Here is a 16,904-nt window from a genome sequence, read left to right on the forward strand (position 1 = left end):
ACCCCACTTTGGGGTTCACCAAAATTTTTTAATATTTTTTAGTGGGCCCATAAACAGTTATGAACCCGAATTTGTTGTTTTCTGCATTAGTGAACCCGAAGAAAGAGTTCATAGGAATAAAATAATAATATTTTTTATTTTTTTTTAAATTTAAAATTATTCAGAATACATGAATAAAATATTAAAATATATTATAAAATTTATGAAAACACTTTATTCAACCTATGTTTTAGTTTTGGAGTTTAAGTTTTGGTTTTGAGATATGTTTTAATATTTTGGTTTTTGTTTTCAGATGTAGAAAAGCTATGTTAGAGTTTTGGAGTTTATGTTGTTTCTTAACTTAAATTCAATTCATAGAAACATTTTGTTCGATGATCAGTCTACGCATTCAACAAAGGAATTAAGTTCGAGAATGTTTAACTTAGGATAAAAGTTCACATAGAAAAACCATTCAAGTTTTACAAACCGAAATGCATAAGTTGATAAGTTGCTAATGAAACAAAAGGAAACAAGTTAAGATGATAGAGAGGAAAGACCGCAAAAGAGCCATCTAATTTCGTGAGGTAGAAGCAATGCTACCTGTAGAAGAAGAGAACACAAGTTAAAGCAGAAGCAAAGTAGTAACATTGAAGATATAGACAACACAAACAAGTCAAATGAGAAGACTTACCATCGATTCTGCTGAAGTGCTTGATCAGTAGTTCAGTACACTCCTTCCTTTCCGGACATACACACAGTAATGGAGTTGTCGTCCCGTCTCCAACCACGTTGAACACAAACAAATCTCCGTTGGTGCATTTGTTATCACGACAGAACTTTCTCCACCCTCTGCTGATGTAATATGCGCCGTCTGATTCGCTAAATCCGAAGCGCGCAGTCCATGACTTTCCGTCCTTGTTGACAAGTTTGACCTCTTTGCATTGTTGGTTCAAAGCACCACACCTCATAGCTTCCACAGGAAGAAACTACAAACACATACATAACATCAGCCAAGAAGCAGTACTAGAATCACACAATGAATAACTAAATTTTACTCACCATTTTGTCGTCCTTTTGATTTGTAGGAGTAACCTCAGCCAAGAAGCAGTAGTCGTATGAGAAAGTAGGAGCATCATCCGCGTCGGACCACAGAATCTCACAACAGCTAGGACCAAAAGGAGTCACATGAAAGACCATGTCTCCTTCGTGTTTGAAGATGACAATGTCACCGATTCGAAGATCATGTGCTTCGGTGAACTCTTTCCAACCTTTGGTGAGTGTCCTGCCTTCTCGGATCACCTCCCAAATTTGATCCGAAGCGTCCGATCTTAGCTTCCATGGTTTATTGATCTCAGCCCCTTGTATGTGTTTTGAGTAGAAGTCAAGTGGTATTGCCACGCCACTGTGAAAACCAGGAAGAAGAGGCTTGAAGAAATGAGGTTCTCGGGGAGTTTCCATCTGCAACAATCGAGTTCCAATTACATGTAAGAAACAAAGAAGATGAGAAAGACATGTCCCGGTTCAGTCAAAACCGGAATCATCCAAATTATTCTCTACCGCTATTACATGAGTGGCTCGATGGAAGCAATCCATCGCCTAAAGTATGGTCCTATTATCGTATGGCCAAGGTAACAACGACTCTATTCCGACTAGAAATCTAACCAAGAACCAACGAGTTTACGCTTTGGTCATTACTACGAGCCACTACTTAGTTACTAACTGAAGTGAATATAACCTCTAAACCCCTCTATCGATTTGAAATTTCACAGAAACTAACCCTAATGAAACGAGCATGCCGATTTACATCAATTAATCGAAAACCCTCTATCGATTTTGAAACCCTCAAACAAAAAATCCCCAAATCGATTTAAAACCGAAACACAAAAAGATGGAGAGGAGGTGGAGAATTCTACCGTTCAACTCAATACTCACCTAAGAGGTGGAGAAGAGAAACCAGAGTGGATTTGCTGGAGAATACCGCCGGAGATGGAGGTCGCACAGAGAATCGCCTCAGAGAGAAAAAAACCCTAGCTTTTACGGAGATGAGAGAAATGAATCAAGACGCCGAGACCCTTCTTTCTCTCTCGCCAACGCGGAAAGGAGAAGCCACTGAGAGGAGGACACGTGGCTTGAACCCGCCCCTTACGAGTTCAACCGTAAGGCCCGGTTCGGCGAAACAAACCCTTTTTTTATGTGTTTTTAATCAATTGGGCCTATGAACTCGAGCCCGTGAACCCCGTATGATACCTCAATGCGCATGGTCTCAGAAGTAATAAAGATTCACTTTCAAAGTAAATATTTTATATCATTTGAATTCTTTCTTTTTGTACAAATTTGTTTCCTCATCTTCGTAACCGACACTCCAACAACAACAAAAAAAACTACAAACGGAAATACCCAAAATACCATCCTCTTCTATCTCCAGCTCTTTACATAACCATAGAAGAGAACTTGACCTTCCAGATATTAATACTTTACAAAATGACCACAAATACTACATACTTAACCCAAGAAAACTGCTTACTCCGTTACCTATTTACACTCTTAGAAAATTAAAAAAAAAACTCCAAATGGTCGATCTTTCGTACTCTCTCTCTCTCTCAACTTCCCTCAAAGATTAATTCCACACATCTCCATATCATTTAACAACATTATGTACGACTCACTAACTGGTTTTTGTGAAGTTAAATTCAACAGAGTGTGTGTAGTTCTCTGAGGGTGGTTCTAAGCCAAGGCAGGGATGCTGCAGTTTCTACTGTCCCTATCGAGGCAATCAAACCCTTCGATCCTGACCGCTGGGCTGTTACCAAAATTGCCTCTAACACATCCTCCTTTTCTCCCAGAGGAAGAAGAAGAAGGAGACGAGGGAGGTTGGCCCAGCAGAGTCGAGATCGGCGAAGAAGAGATTTCATCTCTGAATCGAGCATCCTGTGTTAATGGGTTAGCGACTCTGCTCGGCGGCGACCCACATAAAAACGGGGACGGCGAGTCTAATACCTGCGTTTGATGAACTTGTTCCGTACCATAACCATCCTGTCATGAACCACAACAAGAGTTTTAATATATTTGTAAAAATTTATGATGACGCGTGAATGTGCTGACTGGGCCCCACTTATGTGCTGTAAGGATTTAACTCGATACGTCTTAATCTAAATCTCCTGGCTTTTTAATTAAAGTTTCAGACAAGTCTCAAACTCAACAAAGTTCACATGTTTTTTAATTATCAAGAACCGTACACGATTATACTCTCTATTTTTTTTTCCATTTTTAAAAATTAAAATAATCAAGAAACTGACTTTCTACGGATCTACCAAGACGTACGTAACCAGTTTGATAAACAGACTTCACCTAACAAGAACACAAAAATAGATTATACCTTTGTCAGAATGATATCTAAGATATCAGTCTCTGCCTTGGATTCAACTTGGTGGCTGTAACAGCGCAGAGACCGAGATGGATGGTGGAGAGGGTTACGGAGACCAATACGACGTGGTTTTGGACAAACGACAACAGTTTGGTCTCTTTCCACCACTGACACGGAGTTCCTCAGATCTCCACCGGCAGCGAAAGCGTTTGGTTGAACCGCCCAGTGATTCATCGTTTTCTTTCCTTTTTTTTATCGATCCAAAAAATTAAACGAAAATTTGTTTTTACCTGTTCATATGTAACGTATTAGTTGATTATATTATTATAGATCTGAACCAAAACAAAGATTAACAGATCTAAGGGTTACCTTAAGCTTAACTGTACAACTTCTATTGCCAGAGAGCTATGGTGATACGAGCTAGAACATAGATTTAATTTGAAAAGAGAACAGAAAAAAAAATTTAACTGAGAAGAAAAAAGAAGTTTGGGAAGAGAACGGAGGATGATGAAAGGCGTGAAAGTGTGTGGTAAGTGTTAGGCGAGAGAAGAGAGACGAGCCATGAAGCAGTGCCTTGCTCATTTATAGGGCCATACTACCTTATTAAAAGTCATTTCAAAATTTTATTACTTTATTGTTATTTTTTCTAAAATCATATTATATATTTTTCTGTGATAAATATCAACCGAAAGAAATGCGGTTAGGTCTTCGGCCGCAAGAGCGCCCTCCTAGGTCTGGATATGACTTTGATAAAAACTATTTTTATATGTGTATTTTAGAAAATTTAGATATGTTTTTTTTTTCGGACAATTGAATTAGAAAGAGTTGACAAAAAAAAGAACTAGAAAGAATATATTTGTTAGTATGTTACAAAGGATTTCATATTCCTAGTATGACCAGATTAGCGAGGAGAAATTAGCCAATTTCAGTGACTATCGATATTTTTTTTTTTGCAAAAGAGATTATCAATATTTTATACTATATCACTTTTGGGAATGAAAGACTTATATTTAGGGTAGTATATAACTATATACTGAATAATCCCACAAAAAAAAACACAAAACTAACTTTGTTAATATACTCAAAGAAAAAATACAGTTGAGTTTTTATGGGAGTTGGCTTTGATGTTTTTTTTTAATTTTTGGTTTAGTATTGACGGCTATGTTGTATTATAAGTTTAATGAAGACATAATATAAGTTATTAACTCTTATTATTGATTAATTTAAATGATTAATTTTGTATTATTTAATTTATTAAAATAAAAAGTAATTTATCTATTAAAACTAATTGGTTTTATAAGAATATATTACTGTAATTTTAAAATCAGAATTCTTACAATTATATTTACCATGTTCCATTTGTTCTCGTCTTATTTTAAAACTTTTAATATATTTGTTTGATATGAGAAAGTACTATGGATAGGGATAAAGACGAACCAACTGAACTGAAACGATCCAAACCAAAATATATGTTTCATTTGGTTGAAGATTTTATACCAAACCGAACCAAAAGTGAGTTGTTTATTAATTATATTTATTATATTTAATTTTCTAACCTAAACAATTAAACATAAATTTATATATTTTATTTCTAAATAAATGAAAACACAACTAATTATAAAATTAGAAACAAAAATCTTAGACATTACCATCAAAACCAATTTTATTATTAGTTAATGTCAAATGTTGATTTATTTATATTTTATACATGTTCTGTAATCCAATTAAAACAAAACCAAAATTAATTCGATTAAATTTTTGAAACACAAACTAAATTAAACTAAATTGAATCGAATACCAATCAAACTAAAATCAAACTTAACCAAACTGAATAAAAATTAAACCAAACCAATTATGGTTGATTTTAATTAAAAACATTTTACATTCAAACACACTAAACCGAATCCAAATTTAAACTGAAATGTTATCCTTAATTATAAAGATAGACTTTTTAGAAGAAAAAAATTTGTTTCACAAAGATATATTTTTTGTGTGTTTCTATGAGAAAGGTAAACTTCAAAAATATTAATTGATTTTATTTAATTATTATTGGTTAAAAATTATTAAAAATTACAGAAAATAATATGTTTATCATATAAATTTAATGTGTTTTTTAATATGTGTGAAAATATTAAAAAGTCTATTTTGTGGAACGGAGGAAGTACTCTACTAATCATAATTGTCATGTACACCGCAGTTTTTGCTAAATAAACATAAATTATTATTGAGACATGTGAATACGCTTAATATTTAAAACTATAGATCTTGTGTAAGAATGAATAAATAATAAATTACTAAAAAATAGTTCCCACTATCTTTACATTTCCGATCAATCTTAGTTCCACCACTTAATCAATTAAATTAAAGGAAGATATTAGAAAATGTTTATACACGGTTATTGTGAACACTGGAGGGAGGGAAGAGACGGAGTGTGGGAGGCATCTTACAGTAGATCTCCTCAGAAAATGTTTATTACGACATGGTTATGGTGAACAATGGATAAAGGCAGGGGACGGAGTGTGGGAGGCACCTTACAGTAGATCTTATACCTTAATTATTATTTTATTTCTGCTGTTTAGAAATTAATAAAATAGTATATAAAACAATTAATTCAATTTGTTATATCATATACCCACGTTAGCGGTCCCCTTGCTCACATGAGAAATCTCATCGGTATATGCGATCTTCTCGAATATTTTTATTGTAATAAAAAATTTAATGCTCTTTTATTTTTCTCTCCAACTTTCTGTGTGTTATTTAACAAAAAAATATCTACTGATAAAATATCAGCTTCACCGCCTCAAACGCAAAATGCTTTGCTTCAGTCACACGCGAACTCGTCAAACTACTCGCGTTGAGATAAGGCACGTGTACGATAGAAAAGGCTTGTTTGGACCTTTTTTTTTTGCAGCGTTTGGACTTAGTTTCATGTTTGAACAATTTAACGTTTGTCGACAAAAAAGAACAGTAAGCGTTTAGCGATCCACGTTTCAAGGTCACCTTTAATATCAGTATATACTACTAAAGTACTAATTACAGATTGTTACTGTAATTGTTTTTTTATTTGTGCGATCGACTAGAATGAGCTTTTCTTTAGGAGACTGAAAAGTTTGCAAATAAGGAAATTATATTCATTTTTACATCAACAAATGATGCCAGCACTACTAAGCAAACAAATATATTAAATGATGCAAAATTTTAGTTCTTTGAAATTTACTTTTATATCATAAAAGAAAAAGATCCTAAAATTTACAATAGAATAGAATGCTATTGAGTTGTTCATATTCCCATGCGACGCGGCACTTGTCAAGTGTACTTATTTTGAACCAACGAATTGTTAATTTAACTAAGAAAATTAAAGCCAAAATGATTATAACTCTTTCCATAATGAATGAATATCGTCAGCGTATATTGCCTTTGATTTATGGGTCCCTTTACCCACCCTCAGTGTCACACCCCCACTTGATGAGCATATCGACTTTCATAAATACGTCCAATTTGGATACATACTCTTTTTTTTTTTATTCCAGATAATGTTAATTACAGAAAGAACACTTTTTCTATTAAATCATATAGCCAGAAAAACAATCATAAATCATATACTATTTTTCTGGAGTAGCCCATTGGGCTTCTACGCCCAATTTTCCAGATAAACCTGAGGATCAAAGTGTAACTAAATGGACCACGGGATCTGTAACTAGCCCACTCGTGTTTCTCATTTTTCCGTATATGAAGTAAGCACGTCTTGTTTTTTTCTTTTCAAACTAAGTGGGACTTATTTTTTTTTGATCAAACTAAGTGGGACTTATTGAATCAAAGATTTGAGATAATCCAAAACTTGAGTAAATCCAAAAAAAAATCCAAACTTGAGTAAATCCTAAAAAAAATTATTAGAAGTTTAAAGGTTTTTTGAAAAAAAATCAGAGTGTTTTGAAACTTTTTTAAATTTTTTTTGGATATTTATTTACTATAATTTGATATTTTATCATTTTATGAAATATATAAAAAGTTTTTAAAATCGATTTTTAAAACATATATTTTTCATTTCAAATAGTTTGATTTTTTTTTTAAAAAAAATTGTGATGTAAATTTTTTTATTTTTTTAAAAAAGTTTCATAATATCATTCAAATCCAGCAAATATCATTTGATAGATTTTATTGACAAATTTATATTTTTCAACAAACTTGAATTTAAGAGAACTTATACAAATGTCTTATCCAGTCAGCTTGAGTTTCATATAGAATTTATAAATGTTAGATGGAGGGGATTTAGAAAAAATGAAATCCTCTTAAATCCTTGATCCAATAAGCTTGGATTTCATTGGAACTAAGTTTGATTTTCTGTATACATCATTTGTGTTGTTTCATGTAGCATCAAATATCTGTACGCATATACTTGTCTAATCCCTTCGATTTCTTTTATAAGTTTGATTTTTGTTATTCAACTGTGAAATAAGTGCAATGAACATGTTAAAATGATAAAAAGTGAAGTGAATTAAACTTGGTTGGATTTATTCTAACATGTTGAAAAAACAAAAGTGAAGTCCACTAAAGACACTTGGTGGTTTAGGAGCCAAACATCAAGTGTTTACTCTGTGAGTAAAGTGCATCAAAACATGAACAAGATTTTTCCATCATATTATAAATTGATAAGACCATGACAATTTTTATTTTATTGGTGACTGAAGATTTTTGATAGTAACCAAATCTGTTTTTATATTATCATATCAGGATTTCTTATTTTTGTTATTCTATAAAAATTTGGGGAAGACCATCCAGAGTAAGGACCCCAACAGTTTGGAAGATCTCTTGAGAAAAGGTTTTAGCATTGGTGTATCCTATACGTATGCTAGTTTATTAGAAGTATTTCAATGGTGTAAGGCCGTCGACTTATTGAGAAATTCATTTTATTTGAAAAAAACATTAAAAATTATTTAGTTATTCTTCAATAAATTTGTATTCGTATTTTAAACATCTTTTGTGAAATAAAATGCAATAATAATTCTTTTAAGTTTTAAATTTAATTTTAACTGATTTTTATTATATGTAGTAATATATAAAAATTTGTGGATATAGTGTTGAATTTTATTAAACAAAACTATTATAGATGTTACAATTAAAATGAGTATTGAATGATTAGGTTGATGAAATATAATATGGTGGAATGTTAAAAGAAAAAGAGTGTTGAATAACTGTAGAAATTAAAGTCGATCGTCTTTTTGTGCCGTTTGATTTAGAAATTAAAGTCAGATATTCAGTAATATTTCTTAATACTTTTTACATTAATTTGCATAATCTGATGACTGATTGTTTAATACAATATGCAATTATTCGATGTATCTTGTGTCATTATAAAACTATTATATTAAAACGAAAGTACAGACTATATAATGATTATAATCTAGTTTTTCATAACCAGAAGAGACAAGATCTACGGCACTTAATCATGATTAGGGCCACTTGTTTAACATTAATTTCATACAGGTACAATACAGTCCTGAATGATGAATGCACAGTAGCGTTTGAGTTGTGCCGAAGCCAAGTGGAGGCTTTGTCCAACTTTTCTTTGTCATTGTCAAATTATTTGTGAAAGTTTTCAAATAATTAAATTTTCGCCGTACAATCACTAATCATAGTCTGACGCTAAACACACATGTATATAGGTTTCAAGAAAAAGTACGCATATATGAAACTAACAAAATCTACCCTAGACATTGCCATTGTCATTGTAGTTTCTTTTTTCAAATCCGCCGGGTGTTGTCATTATAAACTTAAAGAATTCACATATAAGATCATCAAGATATGACCGTACAATTTTAGACATGCATGTGTGCATGAGAATTTAAACCTTATGCCAGTTCAACAATTGGTTAATCATATTCATATTTAAATTTCACAGAATGTATTTTCATATATAAAAACTATGGTTTTCAATGCTATATAAAAACAATTTGTGTATACGTAAATTACGGATCCATCTGAATCAGTTGACATAAAAAGACCAGTTTGGTATTATTTCATATAATTTGTAAGCTATATGAATTTAAAATTTCAGTCTAGTTGGATTAAGGTTTGATAATATCATATAATAGTTGGCGATAATGTAAATTGTAGATGAAAAGGAAAGTTTTAGTTATTTATATAAATAAGAAAACCTAAAAAAAAAGAAAAAAAAAGAAAGAAAACCTGATTAGTGTTAATAAGCAATATAATTTCTCGTATTGGATTGACTTTGTGAAAACACTGGCATACAGTTTATAAAATAATTAATAGATTTGAACTATTTCTTACCCATTTCTACACTTTTTAAAGAATCCTATATATTATTTTGTATTTCAATATAGAGAAAAATGGTACATAGTTTCTCTATTTTAGAGAAAAATGTAACCCACAAGAGAAGTTATCTAGTAAGATGATAGTAGCATACGTCGACATTATTAGCCTCTCGGACCAAACAAAAGAAATCATCTTTGCTTCAACGTAAGCGCATATAGTATTCCCAAGGCGTTGTGTTTGTACGGTGCATAGGATAACAAATCAACAAGGTTTGTTCAAGTGTGAGAACATGCAGTTGAAGTGAATTATGTAACTATGACTTGGTATCGTGTAAAAGTCCATATAAACTATCGATTCTCGTAATACGAAGATCGAATCACGCATATGTCTCAAGCTAGATCGCAGAGTTCTTTCCTTTGTGATATAATATATGGCAGAGAGTTCGTTTAGTCTCGCGCAGTATCTAAATTTATATGTAAAGAACTATATATGCATCCTTTCCAGTTTTTGATTACCAAAAAAAAAAAAAAATTATCGAGTCCTAAGATGTGTTTCGGTATTCGGAAGAAACATACAAACTTTAGATATGAAGAATTCTTAGGTTTAGAGAAAAGAGAGAACTATTTAGATAATTGCTTATAAGTTAATACTACTCTTAGGTTTAGAGAAAAGAGAGAACTACTAAGAGTTAATATAGTGGTTAAAACTCTGAAGTTACTTAATAAGTTAATAGATGTGTAAGGAGTCCCAGATTCAAGTTTCGTTGGAAAAGGTATGTATCATCGCCAAAATAGAGTGATTTAAAATGATTTGGTTTTTAGTTTTTTACCAAAAATAAATAGGTTTAAGTTTGTCCTTGTTTATTCCAAATGATGAAAATACACTGAAGTAGCCCAAAACAATAAACACACAAAATACTTTCAAACACATTTGTTATTACAGAAGTACAAAACATAATCTTGTACTAAAAGGTTGGGTACCTGAAAGTTAACTTTGCCTTTCTGATTTTTCTAGGTTCTATATATACTTCTGTTCACATATTGGTCTACTGATTACAAACTTAAATACAAAACCTTAAAAGATATAAAAATCATGCAACTGTCTTTATTTTTAAAGAAATTTGCTAACATGAATTTCGTTGATTTATTTGAAAGCCCTCTTCAGACCCAAAAAGCAGAAAAGAAGAACAGAAGTAGTGACGCATTAGATTTCGACCACCTCCATTGAAGTGAAAAGAAAAACATAAACAAAACCCGTACACGAGAAAAACACACAGGTTTCTGTTTTTGTCTCTTTCCGTGCTTAATGACAGAACTCAACTTCCTCCCAACAATCTCCGACCACTTCACGACGACATCAACGTCACTGTCTTTCTCCTCACATTCTCATTTCCCCTTCTCCGTACGCATGAACGACCAATCACGTCCCCAAAACCTTAAAGACAAAATCGTCGTCATCTTAGGAGCAACCGGCGCCGGAAAATCACGCCTCTCCGTCGATATCGCCACTCGTCTCCCTTCAGAGATCATAAACTCCGACAAAATCCAACTCTACAAAGGACTAGAGATCACCACCAATCAGATTACCATCCCCGACCGTCGCGGCGTCCCCCACCACCTCCTCGGTTATCTCCCCTCCGAAGACGGCGAACTCACCGCCAGAGGCTTCCGTATCGCCGCCTCAAACGCCGTTTCCGATATAACCTCCCGAAAAAAGCTTCCGATCATCGCCGGCGGATCTAACACATTGGTCCACGCGCTACTCGCCGAGCGTTTCGATCCGAAGATCGACCCTTTCGGGTCAAGCTCAATCTCTCGGGAGTTACGTTACAACTGCTGTTTCATATGGGTAGATGTGTCGGAGACTGTGCTCTTCGAGTATCTCTTGAAACGTGTCGACGATATGATGGGCTCGGGTATGTTCGAAGAGCTGTCCCGGTTTTACGACCCGGTGAAAGCGAGTACGACCCGGGTTGGGATCCGGAAAGCTATTGGTGTACCGGAGTTTGACGGTTACTTCAAAATGTACCCACCGGAGAAGGAGGGAGAGTGGGATTCAGGGAGGAGAGCGGCGTACGATAAGGTGGTGGAGGAGATCAAAGAGAACACGTTGAGGTTGGCGAAGAGACAGGTAGTGAAGATTGAGAAGCTGAGAGATGCAGGTTGGGATATTAAGAGGGTTGATGCAACGGCGTCGTTTAGAGCGGTTTTGATGGGAAGAAGAAGAAGAGAGTGGAGAGGGATTTGGGAGGAGCAAGTTTTGGAGCCAAGTGTAAAGATTGTGAATCGGCTGTTGGTGGAAGATTAGGAGCAATTTTGTCATTTACGAGTTTGATGAGAGGTTTGATCTCTTATTATTTTTCAAATTAATGTACAAAAATCCCATGTTTCAAAAAAAAAAAATACAAAAATCCTTTCATTTTCCTATGTGTTATTTTCCAAAATTTTTGGTCTTTGGAATGTAAAAAAGAAAGAAAAAGGTTTTGATCTTTAGAAATTAGGAGTTTGTTTGTCTAGTCTGCACAAATGTGTGTGTGTGTGTGTATGTGGAAGCAACGGCATGGACAGAGGAACTGAGTGTTAAGCTTTGCATTTAGCATCAGAACAAAACTAACCTTTTTGCTGTTTGCCTTTTTCTTTTTCTTATTGCAAAACTCTTACTTTTTATTTTTCTCTTCTTTTCAAACCTCAGTATCAGGCTCTATGCGTCATTATTTTCTTTTCTTGACAACAAATAATATCGCGAAGGAAACTAAAATGCCCTTTGTATCCTGAAGCATTTACAATAATATGGTGAAAGATAGGACTGAAACTTTTGTCTTACAAAATCTGAAACTCTAAGCCGATGAGTCACAATACTCAATAGTATTGGAAGAACCCAAATGCTATCTGATTTTCTTATTTAGTTAAGTGAAATAAGTCTGGGGACAACATGAAACAAAAGAGAGGGAAAAGATAAAACAAATGTCCTAGAGAATGCCATAAAATTCTTTGATGTAAATTTTCGGACTTGATAGCCATGACAGGTTCAGGGAGTTCGATTCAGTGATTAGTTGGGTACAGCCAAGCGAAAACTACATATTTCTAAAAGTATTTATAACTCATTTTTATTTCCTTCCTTTATAGCAGAATAACTTTTAAATAAATGTGAATGTTTCTTCAGTGTATTATTCTATTATAGATGATCTCGAGGTCTATGCCTCAGCTTGTATCCACGCACGGCCTTGTAAGTGGATTTGACAATCTTTAATGAGCAAATGCTCTATGAATTTACCTTCCAACAAGGATAGACCTCGCGATCAGAGTTACGAGAGAAAACAAATTACAATTGATTGATTGAAATAGAAGTTACATGAAATTATTAGTGATTTAGGCGTTGTCTATAACAGTGTGTTAAAAGTTTTAGACAGACGACATTTATGCATTAAAAAAAAAGACGACATTTATGCATTAGACCTCCTAAACAATAATAATTTCTTTTATAAACCACTTAAAGTTATATAATTATAAAATGATAGAAAATTTATTAATTTTAAACTATGATAATTAGTATTTTAAATTTTAAAAGAATGAAAATAAAATATATTTTTTATTATTTAAAGATCATGATATTAAATATACATGATAGGGTATATATTTAGTATATTATTATAATTTATAAACCATTAAACCGCTTAAGTAATAATATAATTATTCATCTAAACTTTTAGATGATTGGCATTGAATCACAGTCCGCTTAAACTTGGGGTCCGGATGTTTACAAACCGCACTACACCGCACCGCAATTAACAGCAAAAAAAATATTTTTATATATATATATATATATCTATATGATTTTTGTTAATATTAGGACCGTATTGCCGTTGTTCCACATGTTGTCATTCAGATCTTTAATGTTTTTTTTTAAACACTATTATATGGTCTACGATTGTGTAGCCACTGTTAATAGCAGTTCATGTAATGCATTCGTAATATCTCATGTCTTAAATATATGTTTATGATTCTTGGGTCTTAATTTTCAAGATTTCTTTGTTTTATGTTTACACTTTATTTTGTTATATTATTTGTGATGGCAAGATCATGACAATTTTGCTAGCAAAGATGGAAAACATCTCATTTGAGTGGCTTATAAGCCAACTTTTTACTCCTTACTCTGGTTCAAATAGTATAAATACAAAGTCCTTTTGTTAACACTACTTATATTATGAAACATAAGGATTAGTATTTAAGATACTAAAATAAATACAGAGTCACTAGTGTTAAATTTTAGTTTATAATGAGTTTTAATTCAAAACTAGATTTTAATGAATAGACTGATGATTCAAATCTAATACATATTAACACTTTTTCAGAATTTTATGAAGGACCATAACACACCCCTAAAGATGATATTTCACCACTTGAGATGATATTTTTATCGGTTTAAATTGAATTGGATCTACCTTTTCTAAACTATTTTATTGGTGCGACAAATGAGAATTTGTTACCTTATTAAATTTTGATTTATTATGGTTTTCAATTCAAAATCATTTGATTATAAATGATTTGATTAAAATGCTTTAAACTTTAATATTGAGTGTTTCAAATTTTTGATATGAAATCTTAACAAATAATATATTTTTGCAAATCTGATTGTGGTTTAGTGGTAGGCGAATTTCGGTGAGCTAAGTTACACTGGTTCGAAGGGAACCCACTACAGTTTACCTTGTGACAACGCGGATATGAAACCATGTTTTAGAATTAATTTGAATATCCGAAGTGTGAGTTCGTCCGTGAGCTGTAATACTTTTTAGAGATTAGTCTGAGCTTCTCATAAGTCTATAGAATACTTCCGAGATTTAAAAAAAATTGCAAACCTGAGACGCAAGAAAATATCCGATTCAGTCAGCCCACCAACTTACTTGAAGTCAGTTATGACAACTAATACTAATCAAAACGAAATCCTCCAAATCTTAAAAGACAATCTTAGATAGATCTTATTCGACCAGTGATCTCTGTAATGATTTGTTTGGACTTTAAACCCCATTTTGGTGATAGTTATTATAATAGTATTTTAACTTCAATTAAATCTTCTTCATAAGATACATAATGGCTGAGAGATTCTCATACATCTCTCACATGACTTTATGTTCCACACCTACTTTGCCGTGCATGAATCTAAACCCTCTGACAAGATATACGTACGCCATTTTACTTATATCTAAATTTGGTATTCAGTGTTTGCCTAGCACAAACTGATGTATATGGTAGTTGAAGTTTGAATATTATAGATCATGTAATTATTTATTTCATTCCAATCCAAGAAATGAACACATGTACCTAGGTAACTCATATATTCTTCCCCTCATGCACAGTAGTTGTTAGATTGTGTATTGCCCTAGTTAAAATTAGAGTAAATAGTCCATACTCCCATATATTGTACTCTCTATGTTCCTAAAAGATTCATATTCTAGAGAAAACTTTTGTTTCAAAAAGATACATATTTTATATTTTCAATGTAATTTTAGTCAACCAATAATGAGAAATTGTGAAGTTTAAGAAAATTAATTGAATTTCTTAAAATCTTATGGTTTAAAAATATAAGAAATATAAAATTACAAAAAGTACGCATTTATAGCTAAGTTTTAATATGTTTTATTAAAAAATGTAAAAATTCTAAAACATTGATCTTTTAGAAACAAAGATCGAGTATATATTAATTCCAGTGGCTTATATTTATATACGCAATATATATATATATATATTAATCATTGGCTTATATTATATGCGCACATCAGTTTATTTATACTTCTTCTGTTTCTTATTAAGTGTCGTTGTAGAGAAAAATTTCTGTTGCAAAATAAGTGTCATTTTAGCATTTTGATGCAGAATTTATTAACTTTATTTTCTTGTTTATTTTTTCATTGGTTGAAATATGATTATGTGTATGGGTACTGATGTTTTTATATCGAAAATATGCAAAAATAAATATTTTATTAATCTGTGTGCACAAATCTAAAATGACACTTAATTAATATGAAACTGAGGGATTATTAAATCTGGTATTCAGTGTTTGCCAAGCACAAGACATAAAGTTTATTTGTAATCTATGATTGAGGAAAGTAAATCATAAAGCTTAATATAAAAAATCAAGAGAACGTTTTGGCTTGAATGGCCTGGTGTTTACAATAGCTATGTGTTTTAGGAACTCCTGATGTCCACAGTTTTTTTTCTGCCAGTGAGATCTATAACACCATACATAAGGTTTATTGATTAAAAGGTTTTATGACACGATGTAGTTTGTTTCATATCGCTTGATCCGATCTGCGTTTCCTCTGATTGAAAAGGAAGCTTCACTTTATCTCCATATTGTCTAAATGCATGTAAATGACAGCTTTACATAAAATGGAAATATAATTATCACCTTCTATCAGATTATTCGATCTTTGTCCATATACAATAAGGTCTACGATCAAAGTACGAACTTCTTTGAACCTTTTTTTTAATCCCAGTTTGTGGCATTCTCTTATGTATACACATACGTACTTCTCTGTACATTTCCACATCTTTAATAAAGTCAAACCACTTTGTCAAAAGAAGAAAATAACTAAAAGTCAAACTTTAACACATGACAAACAAATAATTACGGTATGCTTAAGCGTATAGTTGCGACATGCGACTTATGGTGGAAATGTTTTGTATACAACGGTGTGTATCTTCATTAATATGTACAACAGAAATAAAATTATCCGTGGACTCTGGCTCAAAGTAATGGGCCTGCGTGAAGGAAATATAAAAAATTTATTGGAAAGATTGGTACGAGTTGTAGCAGGGAGAAGTTATTGTGTAGAACTGAGAGTCCAGTTTGGTACTATCTATCTGCATTTTCTCCGTTTGTCGTTAAAGAAACCCAACAATATATACCACATACCCTCGTTCACCGATCAAAGATTTAATCAACATAATTCCCTATATACTAATTGAGGATCATTTAAAAAATTGTAATCTTAAATTTGTACTAATTAAAAAGAGATTCTGCTTAGGTGTCAATTAATTAAAATGTCAATTAGCTTACGTGGCAACTTAAAATTCAATTGAAAAAATGTTGGTCCAAATCCAATTATTAAAAAACATTATATTAACCCATAATATAAGAGACAAGTATTTTTTCCTTTAAATAAAAACTACAAAATTACCTAATATGAATAACATTTATATGATAAATAATGACTATGAATAATAAATATTTGATAACAATTTTTGTACCATTATTCATTTTTGTTTAATTTTATATTATTAAAAAATTA

General features: G+C 32.2%; 2 protein-coding genes across 6 annotated transcripts; one reads left to right on the forward strand and one right to left on the reverse strand.

Moving 5' to 3' along the window:
• Positions 1 to 400: 400 nt before the first annotated feature.
• LOC106452784 (B3 domain-containing protein REM9-like) lies at positions 401 to 3,969 on the reverse strand. 5 transcript variants are annotated; one of them, XM_048735903.1, is made up of 6 exons: positions 3,713 to 3,967; positions 3,356 to 3,633; positions 2,977 to 3,012; positions 1,039 to 1,437; positions 671 to 965; positions 401 to 579 (listed from the first exon to the last, which is right to left on the reverse strand). In XM_048735903.1, exons 2-6 carry the CDS (start codon positions 3,575 to 3,577, stop codon positions 551 to 553), a joined length of 981 nt encoding a protein of 326 aa, XP_048591860.1. In that variant the 5' UTR covers positions 3,578 to 3,633; positions 3,713 to 3,967; the 3' UTR covers positions 401 to 550. The 5 variants fall into 5 exon arrangements, with proteins under 5 accessions (XP_048591860.1, XP_048591861.1, XP_048591862.1 ...); XM_048735904.1 differs by having other exon boundaries at positions 3,356 to 3,588; positions 3,713 to 3,922; XM_048735905.1 differs by lacking the exon at positions 2,977 to 3,012 and having other exon boundaries at positions 3,713 to 3,968.
• A 197-nt stretch (positions 3,970 to 4,166) lies between these two features.
• On the forward strand, positions 4,167 to 16,871 carry LOC106357101 (adenylate isopentenyltransferase 1, chloroplastic-like). Its single transcript, XM_048735902.1, has one exon. The coding sequence runs from the start codon at positions 10,925 to 10,927 to the stop codon at positions 11,924 to 11,926; it is 1,002 nt and encodes a 333-aa protein (XP_048591859.1). The 5' UTR covers positions 4,167 to 10,924; the 3' UTR covers positions 11,927 to 16,871.
• The last annotated feature ends 33 nt before the right edge of the window (positions 16,872 to 16,904 follow it).

Source organism: Brassica napus, chromosome A7, assembly GCF_020379485.1.
Source record: "Brassica napus cultivar Da-Ae chromosome A7, Da-Ae, whole genome shotgun sequence".
Lineage (NCBI taxonomy): Eukaryota > Viridiplantae > Streptophyta > Magnoliopsida > Brassicales > Brassicaceae > Brassica > Brassica napus.

Bases quoted from the DNA above. Each gene is read 5' to 3' on its own strand.
- LOC106452784 (XM_048735903.1), bottom strand. From the start codon at position 3,577: ATGAATCACTGGGCGGTTCAACCAAACGCTTTCGCTGCCGGTGGAGAT. The intron at 3,013-3,355 runs GTATAATCTATT...GGTTCATGACAG, and splicing joins TAGATATCATTCTGACAAAG to GATGGTTATGGTACGGAACA. The intron at 966-1,038 runs GTGAGTAAAATT...ATGTGTTTGTAG, and splicing joins ATCAAAAGGACGACAAAATG to TTTCTTCCTGTGGAAGCTAT.
- LOC106357101 (XM_048735902.1), top strand. From the start codon at position 10,925: ATGACAGAACTCAACTTCCTCCCAACAATCTCCGACCACTTCACGACG.